The sequence below is a fragment of the Puccinia triticina genome, chromosome 10A (genome assembly GCF_026914185.1).
Source record: "Puccinia triticina chromosome 10A, complete sequence".
In the NCBI taxonomy this organism is placed as follows: Eukaryota; Fungi; Basidiomycota; class Pucciniomycetes; order Pucciniales; family Pucciniaceae; genus Puccinia; species Puccinia triticina.
The window spans coordinates 3,381,586-3,400,688 of NC_070567.1; the positions used below are offsets into that span (position 1 = coordinate 3,381,586).

Below are 19,103 nucleotides of genomic sequence, written 5' to 3' on the forward strand. Positions count from 1 at the left end.
GCAGAGATATGTGGTTGACAAGTCCATGAAACTTGCAATTACTCAAAATTGATGAAATCATGGACACGCTTACTAAAGATATTTTGGGGCACCCAATATCTCAAAAGTCACTGTGCTCCGTGTCTTTCATCCTTCCGGCAAGACAGGCAAGTTATCAACGGATGATCAACATAAAGATTTGGTTCATTTTGGGTTGAAAATTGACTCGAAATCCGGAGTGGCCTAGAATGCTGAGTGAAAATTAGAATGTTTTCTGGCGACAAGGTAATAAAAAACATGGAGAGAATGTAAGCTTGAGGTCCAGGATAGGCGTATCTGTGCTCGGGTGTCGCTTGTCTGAACATTGCTGAATCATTTATTTATCAGGTGAAAAGTGCCTGAGATGAGCAATGAACGCAAGGACTCGACTCACGACATCAAACCAAGATATGTGCAAAACATCCTGTGTGCCAATTACTGAAGTCAGGCGTAGACAACATGAGATGATTAGCAAGAAGACCTGTTTTTAAAAAAAAACCTGCGGAGTAATAAAGGTGAAGGTGCAGCAAGCTTACATTAACATTTAAATGGCATGACCATACCCTGACAAACACAGTCTTCATCGTCATTGGGCTTGCATGTCAGAGAAACAACAGCGGGAACAAGGAGAAGTAAGAGCACGACGATGTTGGTGGCACCGGAAGACGGGTTCATTTTGATGTTTCAGAATTGATTGGGACCAAAGGTGTCGAAAGGAACTTTTATTATGCAAACAGTTGTCTGGAGAAAACTTCGGTTTGGTTTCTTTGGGGAAGAACGACCGAGAGGAGGGCATACATAATTTAAAAGCCTTTAAATATCATGGTAGAGGCTGTACACTCGCATGTTAAGCTTTTCAGACTCCGAGCTGCTTGATCTGAGCTCGCCAGACTCCCGCCCGAGATTCGAAAAAAAACGTCTTTTGTACGGCAGACCTCAGCAGATCATCGGCTTTTCAATGTGCTCTGATCATGTTTGTTCCTGCTGATGGTTGTTCAAAACTCCATAGCGTCCTGGCTCCGAACTAGCACAGCAGTGAGCAGCGGTGCAAACCTGTCTCTTGTCGCCACCAAGAACTCCATTTGGTTTTTTTTTGGGAGGGGGGGGGGGGGGGGGGGGGTGACGTCACACTACATCGTCATGAGGAGTAGAGAACTGAAAGAATATCGGACGGTCTGTTGGTTGCAAAATAGCACTGAAGGGATAAAGGCTTTCTTTCTCATCCAATCCTGCTATTGTTTCTTATTATTTTGCCAACATCAGTTGTACTACGCTAATTGGTCTTCCCAAGCCTTCCAATAGGGGGGTTCACAATTGAAATTTGTAAAAGTTTAGGACCCATTTTAACCTGTTTATGAACATATTTTTAAAAAGTTGATAAATTGCACTGATTGATCAGTCACACCTTTTTCTGGACATCTTGCCAAAATTGGAAAATTATGTTCATAAAGGCCTTAAATTGGCCTTCAAAGTTTTATAAAATTCAATTGTGAACCCCCCTAATTGGTTCATCTCCCCCAAGTTTGTGGGTTACTCACACTAGTACTATTTGTTTGCTGTTTCTTACACCTACATATGACACTGGAGAGCTGACATCTAAAAGGCAGGCTACCAGATGTCTGGGAAGGCACCTTTTAGATGCCCTTCTCCGAATTGGCGGGCAGCTTAGAGACAATTGAGCTGCACGGAGTGCACCTGCAAAATCCCGGCTGCCCCTCCAGACTCCATTCCTGCGCCCCCAGCCCCTTCCCCACCAGACACCTGGCAGTCCAAATCTGTTATTTAAATATTGTGATTCCGCTTAAGCTTGAACAATTCAAGATTTTCAGTGGGCTAAAATTATGGCCTTTGAGCCACAGCAACGGTAAAATTTTGGTTTTCTGACCAACACAGCTGCAAACTTGGCATGTCAGCCCCCTATTGTTGCCCAGAAGGAAGGCTGAAAACCTGAACTCAAATGTCAGGATTCCACAATTTTGAGCTCACAGCTCAAAAATCTTTCCAAGAATCCTGGAATCACAATATGTACATGTAGCACTGCATGAGCTATCTTCTCGGACAAGGTTGTTGGACAGACTTTATCCGATGAGTTTGGTAGCACAGGCCAAGCAAATTGCCAAACTCCTTGGACAAAATAAGTCAGACAGCTGCTCGGAAAAGGCTGTCCAAGCAGTTCTTGGACAGAGTTTGCGGAACTCGTTGGGCAGAGTCTGTCCGACGACTGGTCACTAGTCGGGCAGTCTTGTCTGACCAGTTAGTTTATGCAGTGAGTGTAGTATATGTATGCAGCCCAAAAAAGCAATACCAAATCACAAAGAAACATGAAGCTGAGGATTACATAGCAGCATATCATGTGGACAACACTTGAGGGTGAGATTGCAGCATTGCAGACAATGCTTAAAGTTGATGGTCTGACAAGCAGGGTGTAAAACCCAACATCTGAATCTGCCCAATGTTTCTGATTACTATTTGGCTGAAGCTCATTCTAATTGAATGATGTAGAAGAAATATTGATCAGTATCAGGAGACAGAACTGAGATAGATTTGTGATGTCAGGGGTTGATTCTGATTCCCTTAGAACTTTTGGCATTTGGGATTTGGTATTTGTGGTCTTGGCCAATGTCAGGATTGGAAAATAACTAGAGGCCAGGGCGGCTTCGCCGCTGCAGATCCACAGTTCATTTTTTCACCCTCTGTGTTTGATACCCCTGCAAACAGACATAGCTCTGCATATCCCTCATAAACCATCCAGGAATAGAAATCAAGTTGTAGTGCACTCAGTGTTGACTTGTCTCATGCCACCCATTTGAATGATAAATTTCTCCACTCTGCACCAACAGCTTTAAAGATGGCATGTGGGTAATCATTGCTCTGAGTGGCAGGTACCCACTCCACGTGTACCAAGTACGGATTACCTGTTGGTGGGTACTCATTGCTCTGGCAGGTACCCGCCAAGTACGGGTACAGGTATCTGGATTTCATAGTTTTTTGTCAGGGTACCCAGGTACCCGCCAGTGAAACCCGGTCAAAACTTGTAATGAAGCAGGTAGGCCTCAGTCTCACTGTCAAAGTGTTGCTTTGCAACAACACCTGTGCACTTGCAAATCAATTGAGGGACTTTGCTAAATTTGTGATGAGCAACCCTTCCCATCTGGTCAGTAATCACCCACGGCAAGCAGGATGATCCATTGCCCTGTAGGCTATTACCATTGGCACTGAATTTTCCCACCATAGGTCTCCTTGGCATTGTTTTTGCGCCAAGAGTTTGGCCCGGGGCTCAAGGTGTAGAGACGCACGCAAATTGGAAACCAGCAAAAAATGTGTGCAAAGGCACCGCATTGTACAGCAGGCCTGCATATTTTGCAAGCTGCACAAAATTCACTTAAAATCCAACAAGATAAGTATATAAAGAAATTTGTTTTTAGTTTCATTTTTTTTTGTACATGTATTTGTAAGGGTCCGGTGGACCCTCACTGGAGATGATGAGGAAAGCGGGCAAAAGGGGACAAGGCCAGAGCCTTTGGGAACTTTCTAGTTCCAAATGGTGGGGGACTCGATTGCAGTGGGCTAGCCGGGAGAGATGTAGGGGGCAAGATCTCTCATAAGTACAACTAGAAACAGAAGGAGAAGGAGTAAAAAGGGGGAAGGCTTACCTAGCCGGGAGAGATATAGGGGGCAAGATCTCTACCGGCTAGGATGTGGAAGGAGGCGTGGCTAAATACTAGAGTCTGTGATACTCTTTGTGAAAGCTTTGTGAGACCCCAAAGGAGGGGGCTTACAGTATTTCATAACAAAGCAGAGCAAGAACACATCAGGGAAACCCGGTACCCGGACCCGCCACGGGTACTGGGGTCCTGCTGATAATCTCTAGGATCAAGCTTGTTTGTTTGAAAAGTACCCGCAATACCCGCCAAAAAACCCGGGTACCCGCCGCCGTTTGTCCGTTTCCTGTTATGGGTATCCAGTAATTGCTGAAAAAAAGAGGGTACCTGTACCTGTCGCGGGTACCCGGGTCCACATTGCCATCTTTAAACAGCTTCATCAGCCAAGGACTTCTCCTATTGATTGTGCTGAAGGTGACTTCAGGCGTAGAGAAATGTCTCAGAAATAAGACTTTAAACAATTGAGTCCTTGTCAGCCACCAATTTTTGTATATTGAGCAAGCAATGTTATACTACATGACTTACCAAAGGTCATATAACCCATGTTTTCTGTGGCTGCAAGACCCCAAATATGATTTATTCCACATGGAGGCTCTTGGTTTGAATAAATGATTTTGGGTGTATTTTGGATAGCAGGACATTTCCTAGCATCAACAAATTCCTGGAATAATCATTGGTGTGTAGTGTATTTTGTTAGCTTTGTTAGAATTCACAGAACTAAGAGCAATTTATTCCAATCAAAACAATGGAGTGAAAGAGAAAAAAGAATGAATATGACAAGCAATAAAGGCTAGCAATGGCTCTTACCTAAGAGCAAGGGTAGTGGCAATGAAGAGTCTTAGAGAGACATAAGCAGCAAAAAGTAGCAATAGCGAGATGGGAGAATGTAAAAGGTCAATCAAAAGTGAAATAGCTATGAGCGGAGGATATCATAGACCTGAATCTATTACACTGAATTGATAGAAGCAGAATTTATACCTATTACAATGTTCCAACCATACTAACCATTTTAAGTGGAAGTATAGCCTTTTATTTATACAAATATAAGCCACAATATATTGTATCAAAGACAAGAACAATATGAACAAACACTGATGTCTTGGCAGAAAGGATTTAGAAGGAGATGTATGTGGCAACAAGACAGAGATTAGGTCAGGCTGCAGATGAAGCAAATTATTCAACAAGTTTGTGCAAAGAAGCAGGTAAGGAAAGCTAACAAGGCTGTGTGGCAACACAAATCTTAGATGAGAAATATGAGGCAGAAGTGAACTGAGAAAAGCAGATGAATCAAGTAAGATTCACCGGACCAAGCTTGTCCTTATATAGGCAATAAAATATGTGCTTACAGGTAACAAGATTGCCCATAGTGAGTATTCCTTCTCAGTGATGAAATCAGGACTCAGGTTGAATATGCACCTCTCCTGAGGGAGTAGGGTTGTGAGCTGAAATATCACAAGCAAAGGCTGTGGTATAAACAAGAATGTCATTGTACATGATCAGTTTTGGAGTGTGATGACAGCTAGAGCTTGCTCAGAATGGAGCTTGGATTTCATGAAGTGTTCTGCTTTGGGGTTGAGAATCTGATCAGCTTTCTAGTGTTTCTCTGCAACCCGGTCGGATTGACCAACAACTGATAATGTTGGGGATCATTCTGACCTGTGAGAACACGCCGTCAGTCGATGCCAAAGAGGAGCGATTAAAGATGATGATCTCAGCAGAAAACTCTTGCAAGACCTTGAACCTATTCGTCCCGGCCCTGCCCGTCGGACTTCAGCAGTTCACCTTGATCATCATCTCGCCTCTCCCGCTTCCCCTCCTTCTTTCAAAAGCACCACCGATCCCACCACTGACCAGTCGGGACCGCGTGCCCAAACAAAGAGCCAATCAGGACCGGCGTGTTGAGCCTTGCTCCTTGAGCAACATGAGGTCTGTTGACGTCCGAACTTCCAGGATACTGCCCAGGGTCACCTTCAGCAGGTTGATGCGCGCGTTTGGGGACTTGGGGCGATGGATGATTGGCAGTTAGAGTAGGAGTTCTCTGTAGATTTTTTGGAAGAAATTGACGGCAGGTGTTAGGTACACTGGACGGTGGAGAGTCGGGAAGAGATAGGTCGTCGCCATCGAGGAGGAGGCCTGGCTGAAGGAGGCGGCGGCGTTGGAGAGCTTGCGCAGCCGGGAGGAGAAGCCGCGGGGCCTTCTTTCTTTTTGCCATAATTTCAGTATCCTCTTGAAAAGTCGTACTGACCGTCGATGTCAATATTCGCATAGATTTCTTCCTCTGGGCGATATTTGAGGGCCATAGGGTCCCAATTGGTGGGAGCCACATCAGGATTAGACGGATTAGCTTTGAGTGCCTTCTGGATCTCAAATGCGCGTTCGAAGGGTGCCGTCAGTGCATTGCGCTTGAGGACTGCAACCAATTGGATCAAAGCCAAACGTTCCTTTAAGCATAAGCATTTCCAAAGAGAAAAGTCGGTTCAGAACGGTCAGCCTTCAACACAACACAAACATCCTGATGAATGTCCCATCAGGTTTGTACTTTCAGATACACAATCAATGAAAGTTACCTAGATCAGTTGGCAGCTTCTCCACTTTGAATTCCAAACTAATATTGTAGTCTGGCTCAATGATCTTGCTTGCAGAAAAGGTTGAAATTAAAATGAATGCTGTCAGTGTTGTTGTGGTTGTTCGCGGGCAAGGCTCGCAGCCATTGGAGAATCTGTGGTGGACGGCGCACCTGAAGCAGAGGTGAAGAGGAGAGGAAGTCCAGAATTTGGTTGTATTACAGGGGGCTTGTGAGCTGTGAAGGCAGAGACAGCCAGCGCGCCGGCAAGGCGGACCGCCGCTGGCTTGACCTGCAGCCTGATGGATCTTGGTGAAGATTTCTGGTCATGATAGCTGATGATTGACGTGGGGAAGGGGATGTAGAGACCAGACTTGCCTGACTGGGCCGAGTACATCACAGGGTTCAGGTTTATTGGTTATGCCTTGCTGGTGTCTAGGCAATGGAGAGCATGGTGCGTGCAATTGGTCAATTAGGCATGAGGCAGCGGCGTGGCGGTGGCGGTGTCATTGTCCAGGCTGCATGCAGAATCCAAGGTGGAGTTGGGCAAGGGATTGACGGTGGATGAGTCGTATTATATAAACTGCAAGGTTGTGATTGGTTTATACCCCCAGGGCGTCCTCTGCCGCTGTACTTCCAGTGTGCGGTTCGTCCTCAACCCCCTCTGCTGTTGCACTTGCACAGTTTGAGGGGCTAAAGAGTGCCCCCTGTTGAGTTGTCTGTTAGTCTGCTACCATGATGCATCACCACAGTATGGCGGGCTGTTGGATTGACCCATGAGCACTACCAACCAACCACCCAGCTGGCAGCCACAAGCGTCTGTAGCCTAGTTGGTAAAGGCAGCACTCTAGTATGTGTCTCAGCATAGCTGAGGTTGTGAGTTTGACTCTCACCAGACACATCTTCATTTTACAGTCTCTACAGGTTATGAGCCCAGAGCTACCTGAGCCCTACTCGCTTACAATAGAGACTTGATGAATTTGTGAATGCTTACTTGTAAGACCACGCAAACCCCTATAAGCCTACATCTAGATCAAGGGTTCAATCCCTACACTGATCATCTTTCCTGGGTCTTATTCCCACTCTCTCTTGGGGTCAATCCCCACTTCCCATGATGTAGCAAGGGGGGGTGTTGAGTTGTCTGTTAGTCTGCTACCATGATGCATCACCACAGTATGGCGGGCTGTTGGATCGAACCATGAGCACTAACAACCAACCACCCAGCTGGCAGCCACAAGTGTCTGTAGCCTATTTGGTAAAGGCAGCACTCTAGTATGTGTCTCAGCATAGCTGAGGTCGTGAGTTCGACTCTCACCCGACACATCTTCATTTTACAGTCTCTACACCTCCCCCCCCCCGGGTTCTGCAGCCTTTGCTGTGGGATGGGGGCCTTCAACGCCCTTCCTTTTTGACCCGTGCGCTTGACACGGGCTGGAGGTTGGCCCAGACGCAACAGCCATTGCTGTGGAGGTTGAAATCCAGCTCATCCAGCTCACGCAGTAGGTCAAAATCCAGCTTACCCAGCTCATGCAACAGGTTGAAATCCAGCTCACCCAGCTCACGCAGCCTGCAGGAGGTTGAAACCAAGCTCATCCAGCTCATGCAGCAGGTTGAAATCCAGCTCATCCAGCTCACGCAGGAGGTTGAAAACAATCTCACCCAGCTCACGCAGCAGGTTGAAATCCAGCTCATCCAGCTCACACAGCAGGTTGAAATCCAGCTCATCCAGCTTGCTTAGCAGGTTAAAATCCAGCTCATCCAGATTCCACCTCAAGCAGGATGAACTGAATCCAGCTCACACAACTGCTGCCAGTTGACATGCAATATTACAAAGACGCCCTTTGTAATATTGCATGTCAACTGGAAGCAGTTTCTAGAGTTTTTTGCACAGTTTCAGCTCACACCCCAGGTAGAAATCCAGCTCACACCCCCTCTAGAAATCCAGCTCACTCCCCAGTTAGCAATCCAGCTCATCCAGCCCACGTAGCAGGCAAAATTCTTGCTTATCCAGGCAGCCAGCTTATGCCCCATGTTGAAATCCAGCTCAAGCCCCTCCCAAAATTTGAAAGAACTGAGTTAAATAACCTCTCTAAGAATGGTTAGCTTCTGGGCAGTACCTCACAAAAGGAAGTTAGTTTTGAGGGTGTGGCAGCTTTTGGTCATATCTCCTACTAATGTACTTATTATCCGGCACATTCATAACTTTTTCTTCCCATGCACCACATGCATAAAAATTTGATAGCACAGATAATTATGCATAAAATGAACTCCTTGAAATTTCTAGAAATATTGTGTCATCAGAAAATGTGATATAAGGGGTGCGCAGGGGAATTACTAGGAAAATGAATTCTAACTGTATACCTTTTTGCTTTCATGCCCAAACACTCTAGAAACTTCAGGAATAATTTAGGCCCCGTTTGGCTGCCGCTTTTTATGTCACTAGAGGCCAAGGCGGCTTCGCCGCTGCAAATTGGAGGTGCAATGTGCAATAATCAATTTCCAAGGAAGAAGAAAAATAAGGTGAACCAACTCCTTTTTCCAGAACACAAGTGGATATGGATGCTCATCCAATGGGCACAGTTTGAAGTGGCTAGGTGCCCCTCACATCCACTTTTGTGAGTCTTTTTTCAAGTTTTATCTCAAACACCAAGTGGCACAGGCACATGCAAGCCAATTTGCACTACATCCCTTTGTCATCTTAAATCTTTTGGCCAACAACCTTATTGAACACCAACCTACAAAATTAGATATGAGAAATATTGTAATATCTGTGCCAGAAGAATTAAAACATATTTTTGCCCTTCTGGTCTGTGTTCCAATGTATGGCCAAACTTCCACCACACCCAGGGCCAGAGTCAAAATGAGGCAGGCTGCTTTGATGTCTGTTCTAATCAACTGATTATTTGTGCATTCTTTGTTGACACTATGTAAATTCACCTATTTATAAGTCAGATGTTGATGAATATACAAATGTTTTTCTGTTAATTCCCTCAGGCAGCTCACTCCACTTGTGACCAATACACCACAGACATCAATCTAATATAAATAAATTTCTATTGTTAGCAGTTCAGGATATCATGGATCACAAGTTCAAAATCTTTAACCAGGATGGAAAACCAACAGGAAATGGCCACATGTGAAACAATGCAAAGATTCTTTTTGGAGTAAGTGTTGCTGAGCAGCTTGACTGAGCCCTTGCGTTAGCATCAGCTGATGCTCATGGGATAAGCGCAGTAGGAACAGCACCGCCCGCTGTGGTGATCAAATTGGTGGAGGCCGTGAAAAGGCGCAAAATCAGGAAATCACCCCCTCTCAGGATCATCTAGACAAGTCTAAAATTTTTGATGGCGGCACGCGTCTCAGGATCAAGAATTGTCCGGCTCTCCTGGTTTTTCTCCCCACCTCCCCGGTACTTCTCTTGGTTCTCTTATGGTTTCTGTTCTTCCCAGTTTTCGACCTCTCCTTTCTTCCTTTTTTCTTTGTTTCTTTTGTTGTTTTGTTTGCCTTTTTTTTTCTTTTTCTCTTTCTTTTATGAGTGTGCTATTTCTTTCTGTTTCTCTTCTGCGCGCGTTGGATGGGAGTGTAGGAGATGGGTTAGTTTTGGTTTTAGTTTTTGTTTGTTTGTTTGTTGTGTCTGGTTTCCTTGTTTTGTTTTTTTGTCGCGGTCTCTGTTTTCTCTCTCCCTAGGTTGTAGCGCGCGCGCGGCGGGCACAAGGGCCTGTCGTGCAGCCTGTCGCAAGGACTGTCACCGACCCTGAATTTAAGTTCAGCCGAACTTAGAGGAGGAGTCGGCATGGTACCTCTTTCTGATCCAAGAAAAGTATCATCACGATTCTAGGAGTTTATTTTCTGTGTGAGTTTTGAGTACCCGATACTTCTGAGTTTATTGATCCAACCCAAGCTTCTTTTCCCCGACGCGCTTCGCGCATAGTTCCAAGACCCATTTCCGCATCCTTCACCAAGAGATTCTTCCCTCCCCTTTCTCTTTTTCCACAAAACCTCAACACCGCCGAGGGGTATTCCATCCCCTTGTCCTCTCAAAATCCCTACCCACTCGCTATCTTTCTGATTCTAAGACTCATTTCCGGATCAACCACGAGGGCAGCTTTTCTGCACCATCCCCTCAGCCCGCTGTCTACCGCGCACAGGTAGAAGCGCCATACCGCACATTCCGCATGTTTGACTTGCTCCGCTCCAAGTTTCAGGTGTACTGGAATCCGGGCCACTCATCTGAAGCCCTCTTATGACAGGTATCATATAATACATTGATACAAGGCTCAGCCTGGGACCTCCAAAGCCAGAAAGCGCAAGCAGCTGCATGGTTTAGTCTCTCTCTCTCTCTCTTTCTGCTGGAGCAAGCAGGAAGGACAAACATAGGACAATTTGTCTTCCTCTGTTTCTTGTAAAACACTGTTGTCAGGAGGTTCAGCTATTCCCAATGCCGCTCAAGGATTGCTAGGAATTTTTGCTTGTAGATTCAGTCCAACTGCAACAACATCAGACTTGATTGGGGAGACAGCAAGTGGCAACATTGGAAGTACAAATTGCAGGGCAAGACCTCAATTAAGGATGTCTGATCCAGACTGAGCCTGCACCAAAGACTTCTTGAGATATATGTGTCACAGCTTATGTTGAAAGTAAGGCTGAGACAGAGACCTGCCTTAATCAGGCTCTGCTGGATTGCCCAGTGTAGACTTCCCAAGTTTTCATGGCTGACAGAGTTTTCACCAGGGATGCATGTCAGCTTAATTTTCAGAGTTGGGGCAGGTGTTGAGGCGCTCTTGCGGGCTTTTGTGAGCAAGCGGAGACAAGACCGCTCGGACTTAGAGACAGGGATGAGTACATCTATATCAGTGAATCCCACACAAAGAGTCATTAAGCTTCAGAGAGAAAGAGAGAATTGAGGTTGAGATTGACCAGTCAGGGCCACCTTCCTCAACTTGATTGAGGACAAATTCAACCATCAAGCAGTTGAACTTGAGCCGAGGCAGGGAGTCCTTTGCTATCAGGGAGACATTCTGGGAGCGGGCTTGTTGACGCCAGCGGCCTTCAGGTTGTTGACCAGCAGGAAAAGGCCTTTGCCCGGCCCAACCAGGATCAACCCCCAAGTAGCTAGTTGCGTTTGTAGGCCAGCTTTTCCTTCTTTGTCGCCAGTAGCTGCTGGAGCGAGGTCATTGGCCTGCTTGGGTACAGGCCTGGTCGCTAATATCCTGCTGAATGCATCGACTCATTGTAAGCTCTCCTTGTCAAGACTTGGACCTTCTTGATTGAGGATTTTTAGAGGGCATGCGAACGGGCCCCTTTTGAGGAGAGAAGCTAGACCTGGATGTGATGGCTGAGGAGGATTTTTTTGAGACAGGAGATTTCAGAGGACAGGGCGGAGTTATAGTCGGTCATCCAGACAACAAACTTGGCTGCGCGTTTGAGGATGACAAACTTACTGGCGCCGGTCTTGATCTTGCCTCTTCTTCCGCGGCTGCCGGTCTTGGGCTTCTTGGCGTTGTTCTGCTCGGACATCGGTGTGGCTGAGGAGCCGGGCGGAGGCGGGTCGGGCGTGGCAATGGAGATACCCGACTGGGATTCCCCCGCTCAAAGGATCTCCACCAGGCTTCTGAAGCCGCCTTGGATAACGTTTCTGCGCCGTTGTTTGGACATGATGTGGGTCGCTTTGACCAGCTTGGCGGCCTTCTTCGCCGGCCGACACATTGGGTCCGTCTCTCCCAAAGGAGGAGAATCATGGGGTCCGGTAGCATCGGATGGGAAGACGGGCAAAGGGAGCTGCTCCGGTGGTGGCGGGATGCGGGTAGGGCTGCTGGATGGGATGCTGGCCGGGCTACTCGCCAACAGCCGGCTCAGCATTGATGCGGTTCCAGGAGTGCATCTCGACGTCCGGCTCGGCCTCCGGGCCTCCAATGTGGAGAGGCACTTCGGGAGATGGCCGGGCTGGACGAGCAGGTCAATGGAGGGCTTGAACTTCTTGCGGCGCTGGGCATCAGGCTCTGGGTAGGTCAGATGCGAGTCGGACGAGCCCAAGGTGGTCTGGAAGGACTGCAACAACGGCCGACGGAGGTGGGGAAAATGTGCTCGTTCCTCGCTCTCAACCCTCCAATATGTGCTGTACAACTGTTCGGGTGGCCTCGACAGAGATTCAGCCCGTGGACCAACACCCGTGAAAACACCCGGGGTACTGGATTTGGGTTACACTTACAGCTTTAACGCTGGCCATTACATTCATGGAAGTTTTCAGGAGCGCAGCGTATGGCGGCGTAGTCCATGGAGCGGCGCGCCCAATGCACCTGAAGCTGCCACTGGTACCGCGCCGCCCTGGGGCGGCGCGGTGCCTGAGCAGCACATGACGCGCAGCGAGGCACAGCCGCAGCAACCTCGCCCACGAGGGGAAAGGGAAGCCGGCAGAGAGTCCCGGGCCGGAACCCAAGCAATTCCGCCGATTGACTCCCGCCGGACTCAACACCGAACTACCGACATCAGGCCGACATAAGGGAAGAAATTTTTCGCCTTTTTCACCTGACAATGATCGACGGCATGAAAGAAGCTTCCGACCAGGTAAAACAATTAGCCCAGACGAACGCTGAAGACAACCCCGACTTGGACGAACCATTGGTGCAACAAGAAATCGCTGAAACCCTGACCTCCAAGCCCCAGAAGCAGAAAAAATCCAAGACCGTCGCCACCACTGACCGAGCAACGAGGTCATCGTCTAAAGCTCCAGTAGAGGCAAGAACCCCCGCCGGACCGCCAAACCCGAAGGAAGGCCCACCAATCACTCGCGGCGAGGGATCGAACGGAGGCAACGCACTCGCGAGCCTCTACCGGGAACTGATCGGCGACCTGAGCGGAGACGGCCCAGGTAAGTAAAAAAAAAAAAAAAAAAAAAAGAGCAGGTCCTTCAATCACCGCCGGTATCCCAAAGGAAGCACGCGAGACTGAGATGGCACTGTTGTTTACCCTACACAGCGGCAAATCCGGTTGACGCAGATTCAGCAGAACAACCCACTACCACTGGGAGTTCTGGCAACGACGACGCCATTAGGTGCAAGATCAACGTGCTCACCGATCGGGCCTTCGCGGCGGAGAAAACCGGAAACGTTGCATTGGCGGAACGATACTTTGCGATCTGTGAGGGGTTGACCAAACCCAAATCTCAACATACGACGGGCACACAACTCGGTCCATCTGCCTCACCAGCCGTCCAGAAACCGTCTGCGATCGCAACCGCAGTCCCCATCTCATCAGTCAAATTGGCACAGACGGGCGGAACCAAAGCGACACCAGGGGGGGATAGTTTTCGACGACGACGCAAGGCCTACAAGCCATAACGTCGGTTTCACACCCTTTTTCAAGCAGAACTTGATCGAGCTCCGGGCCCCCCTCCCCCTGACCATTTTCAACGAGGTCTGGCAAGACAAGGCCATCCTCCACTACTCTCAGAAGAGGAGCCGAGCGGACGAGACCAACATCGACAAGGACCGATACACCAGGTACCCATACCCATGTGAGTATACACAAACCTACGCTGAATGGTTGATCAACCATCAGGGTTTCTACACCGCCCTGATCGAAATCCCCAACTACCCAAAGTTCGCCGGGTGGCTCCTGCTTCACAAACGGAACTGCGACCAACTCGTCACACAACACGGTTTCATGACAGGACTCCGCTACGATATCAACGTGCGCAGCAACACCTTTGCGCATCGGATTGAGATGCCAAACAAGTCGATTTTGATCAGCAACATATCGGTCTTCAACGATACAATCGCACAGAAGATGATCGCTCGTTGCAGGAAGTTTGACAAGACAGAATCCATGGAGAACCCCTACATCAAGGGCGGCCCGCAGAAAGGATGGGATCCGGTGACAGGAACAGACGCCTCAAAGTCCAAACGCAGGCAACAACCGGCGGACAAACCGGGAAGGCCACCGCCAACCAGAACCAAGCAACCGCAAAAGGTCCACAACGAGGCCACTCTCCACCAGAGAACCTCGGCTCCGGCTCCGGCTCTGTCAGATACCCACGCACGCAAGGTTGTAAAGGCAACCGGTGCGACGCAGCGTACGACGACCGTGGCACTCGACGGGACCACAGAGGAAGGAACTCGTAGGCTACCCGCCTGTCATCCATGACTATCTTTCCCACATTCCTGTGACCCCCCCCCCCCCCCTTCCCCAGCCATCCTGCTGAACAAGACACCACCAATACCTCACCAAGCTTTGGCTCCTCTGAATTGTTTGTAATTCCGCGTCTGATCCCCCCTCTTACGTAATGCATTAGATTGTTGCAGTACAAAGACGACAACCCTCCTGTGCCACCGAGCGCTAAGAAGCCTCGCCTGAGTCCCGCAGCCTTTGAAAGGAGGTGGCCGACAGCGGTCTCTTGTGAGATGAATTTACGGGAGTGGGAAAACGCGCTGCGTAAGTGGAACCTACTCCCACAATTTGCGGATGTTCTACACGGTTTCGTGCATGGTTTCAACAAAGGAATCCCTCAGCACACAGTGCAGTCCGCGGGTCCTTTCTACACTCCTCCAAACCACGAGTCAGCGCTTCAAGCGCGGGAGAAAATCAAAGAATCTATTGCAAAAGAGCTCAAAGCCAAACGGATGTTTGGGCCATTCAGCCGCGAAGAAGTGAACCAACACTTCTCATTTTTCCGCACCAACCCCTTAGGCGCCGTCATCAACGGCGACGGGTCCTTACGTCCAATTAATGATTTATCATTCCCCCACGGGAGACAAGGGGTACCGTCCGTGAACTCCTTTGTAAGCGCAGACGATTTTGCCACAACCTGGGACGACTTCAACGCTGTGGCGAAATTTATCAGGGAGCTGAAACATCCGGTCCTATTGGCAATCTTTGACTGGGAGAAGGCCTACCGGCAAATCCCAACCGCACCAAACCAGTGGCCCTACTTGATGGTGAGGACGTTTGACAACAAAATCTTACTTGACACACGCATAGCCTTCAGAGGCGTGGTGTCAGCCTGTATGTAACTAACCGTGTCTGAGAGGGTTGTTACTATCAAGATGATGGTGTAAGATGCCAAGGATGGGCCAATGGGTTCGTGGTAAGACCTGTAAAAGGTTTCACTCTATCAGTAATCTTGACTGAGAGGCTTGCTCAATTAAGGCGCATCCAGATCAACACAGAGTGTTAATAGGCATCCAAGGAATAACTCAACTTGGGTTCGTGGTTTTACCTACAGAAAGGTAAGGGTAATCAAGAGTTGAGAGTATTCCTGAATTGAATGATGGGTGAGAATGAAGGCACTGTTTAACTATGTATGTGTTAAAACTTGCTGTAATAATATTCTGAGGGATAAACAGTCCTGGAGGGCGTGTTTATATAGAGGGGAATGAGCAGGAGGGAACATGAGGCGCTTGGAGGCGCTTCAGGACCAGGGGGGAACTGGAAGCGCTCAAGGGAAGCAGATCCTCATGAGGATCAACATTGGAAATGATCAGGGCAGTGTAATGATCAGTACTGATCCTAGATCAGTAGCTGTGCACACTAGCTGATCATAACCAATCATTGATTCCATTCAGTGCTCTTTGAATTGGATTACATCATGTATTGTTTATGTATTTATACCATAACCAATATGTTATGTAAATGGGAACTGAGGCGTAACAGGGGATAAATGAGTGATACCTGTCTTGGGGTATTTCACGTGTGCAGTAATATTACAATGTATTGTAATCTTACTGTTTGCAAGTAAATTAACTCTCATAACAACATTACATTATGGTAACTGTATTTAACTATGGTTATATAATGTGATGTATAACAAGAGTACATTCTTAAGCTTGTATCTAATGATATACATATGTAATAAAGGTGTAAAGGGAATGTACTATATGTAATGTGAACCATTGCAGGTACTTGGTACGTGTAAGGTACTGTGACATGTACTCTGTGGCTGACACGTGGCGGGATGCGGATCGTTTGGTAGGCCGGCCGACGCGTGGAAACAGATCATGATGAAAGAGTTTGACATCATCACCATTTTCCGCTGGGTCGATGACAACCTATTTGTCAAAGATGCCCGGTCAAGTGTCCAATTGAAAGACGTGGTATTACGGTCCGACCAGCTAGGCGTCAAGACTAACAAAGAAAAATTCACCCCATTCCTAGCGGAACAGAAATATCTTGGTTTCATATGGAACGGCTTCCTTAAGACAGTGCGCCTCCCGGAAACCAAACTCAAGAAGAGGATCGGACAAATCGAAGTCTTCCTGGAACTCGGCGCGCGTTTCAATTACAGAGAAGTCGAGGTCCTGGTTGGACGACTAAACCACATCTGCTACGTCCTGCCCCAGCTCCGCTGCTATCTATGCAGTCTCTACAAATGGCTGATGGAGTGGGTCAATCGGAAATCAATCCGCCCGGTCCCGCTAGACGTCAACGAGGACCTCCACGAGTGGCTCTCAACCTTGCTCCGTTTTGAGTCAACTAGGTTGATTTCAAATCCAGACCCGACCGAAATTGGGTGGGTAGGCGACGCGTCCACCAGCTTCGGGACAGGCGTGCTGATAGGCCGCAAATGGGCCCAATTCCGCTTACGATCAATCGAAAGGCTCAAAGAAGGACTGCTGGAAAAGACAGAGAAAGAGAGGATATCCCGCCTGGAAAATATTGCGGTACGGCTTGGCTTACTGATGCTGATCAAAATCGGGGCAAAGAAAAGCAAAACCTTCATCGTCTGGACGGATAACTCAACAACGGAGTCGGTGATCCACAGGAGGAAATCGGGCGACAGATTCGTGAATGCCGAATGGAAGATAATACAGAAGATGTCGATCGAACACCAGATAAACCTTGTGGCCAAACGCGTCACATCAGCGGAGAACAAAGCAGACACGCTGTCAAGAGGAATTTGAGACGGGCATAGGAGCCAAGACCAATTGGTGATCACGGTACCACGAGATTTGGAAGAGTTGATAACCCAAGTAGAGCATTGACTTTTTGTGACGCAATGCAGGAAATAGACCGCGCTGAGGGATACTGTTAGGCGCAGAGCCAGGCTCAGGCTTCACCTGAGTTATGGGTGCGGGCTCCAGCTTTCGGGCCTTAACACTATCCAGGAGTGATGCTCTTGAAGGAGGGACAACCAAGCCCCTCCCACAAGTAGCTCCTACTCTCCTTCTGAGGGGAAACCCTCAGGAATCCCAAACCCTGTTAAAGGGAGAGGAATAAGAGGAGAGAAAAGGAAACTAACTCCACTCAGCCCGTACCGGGATGACTTGAGGGCTACAGGAGTAGCACCTGGGTCAGCCCAAGTGGGAATAATCCCACGGAAGAAAAGGAGCCTGATGGCTACCCAGGCGACACACACCCGCCCGCGGCACAAGGTAATTCCCAGCACAGCAGAATGGAGGCTGTTTTCCATGGCCGTGCTGGTGGCGTTGTTGCCATGGCAGTGTTTGGTGGCGTTGTCGCCATGGCGGTGTTGGTGGTGTTGTTTCCGTGGCATTGGTGTTGTGAGTACGAGTCCAACTCAAAGCCCAAGGGCCGCGGGGACTCGGGTACAACAAAAATGTATGTATATATAAGAAGAACTTGCCTGTCTGTTTGTCCCCCCAGGCGCATCCGTTTTGTCTGTAATTCCAGCTGGCGGTGTGTCTCATGCTCCCCAACTGCTGCATATGCATTTGCACAGCCTGGGGGGTTAAAGAGCTGGCCCCCCACTAAGCATTCTGCCACCGCGCTGCTGGGGGCCTTCCTTACATACTGTTTGATCCATCCGGTGAGTTGGGCGGCAGTGTGGGCCTGGGTGCAGCAGCTTTGGCTAGTGTTGGGCTAGGTTGCTGGTTGAGATTTTATTTTTAATTTTCAGTGTAATTTAGCCTGTCACAAAAATTTTCATTCATGTATTTATTTAGTGATGAGAGTGAGCGGGGCGGAAAACTGAGGACAGCGGACACGGTGTGGGGAGCGGACGAGGTTTGTGGAAGGATCAGATTCATTACACGAGTCATGGAGCTGAGAGAAAACAAGAGAGAGGAAGAGAAGAAAAAGAAAGAGGATGAGAAAGAAAAGAAAGCTACATACCTGAGGACAGCGGACACGGTGTGGGGAGCGGACGAGGTTCGTGGAAGGATGAGGAGAATTTCCTTCCACGACTGCTGCCTCAGGTACAATACATACAATCTGTGATATGTGTGTGAAAAGAAAGAGACATGTGTAAAGCAGAAAAAGAAAACAGAAAACAGAAACCTGAGTCTAACTCAACACCCCCCCTTGCTGCACACATGGAATGAGAAAGTGAAAAGAAAAAAAAGAAGGAAGAAAAAGAATTTGAAAAACAACATAAGAAGGAAAGGGAATTAGGATGGAGGGGGAGAGGGAGAAGAGGAATGGCCTGACTACTTGACAATGCCGAACACATGACGATGTTTTTCCAGAGATACTCGGGTTAGCGGTTTCGTGAGCATGTCCGCTAGCATGTCCTTTGTGGAGACATGGAGGAGCGTGATTTCTTCATTTTGGACGCACTCGCGGATGAAATGGTATCTTGCATGGATGTGCTTCGTTCGAGCGTGATGTTCGGGGTTTTTTGCTAGGGCTTCCGCGCCCTCATTGTCCACATGGAGGGGAATGGGAGTATTGGGGCGGAGTCTGAGCTCTGTGAGAAGATGTCTTAACCATAGGCCCTCCTTGCACGAGTCAGAGAGGGCTTTGTACTCGGCCTCCGTGCTCAAGAGAGAAACCGTAGCTTGCTTACGGGATTTCCAAGAAATTGCCCCGTCACCCACACGGTACGTGTAAGCCGATGTTGACCTGCGGTCGTCACAATCCTCTGCCCAGTCAGAGTCCGTATAGCCTGAGAGCGTGAGATCACCTCC

The 19,103-nt window shown here is 48.3% G+C and overlaps 2 protein-coding genes across 2 annotated transcripts; both read right to left on the reverse strand.

Moving 5' to 3' along the window:
- Positions 1-5,896: 5,896 nt before the first annotated feature.
- Positions 5,897-6,640, reverse strand: PtA15_10A324 (uncharacterized protein; the record flags this gene model as incomplete). Its single annotated transcript, XM_053160488.1, has 2 exons — positions 5,897-6,090; positions 6,418-6,640. The coding sequence occupies 2 exons, from the start codon at positions 6,638-6,640 to the stop codon at positions 5,897-5,899; spliced, it is 417 nt and encodes a 138-aa protein (XP_053024457.1).
- Positions 6,641-11,559: 4,919 nt separating this feature from the next.
- On the reverse strand, positions 11,560-12,469 carry PtA15_10A325 (uncharacterized protein; the record flags this gene model as incomplete). Its single annotated transcript, XM_053160489.1, has 3 exons — positions 11,560-11,817; positions 11,875-12,291; positions 12,452-12,469. 3 exons carry the CDS (start codon positions 12,467-12,469, stop codon positions 11,560-11,562), a joined length of 693 nt encoding a protein of 230 aa, XP_053024458.1.
- Positions 12,470-19,103: the final 6,634 nt, after the last annotated feature.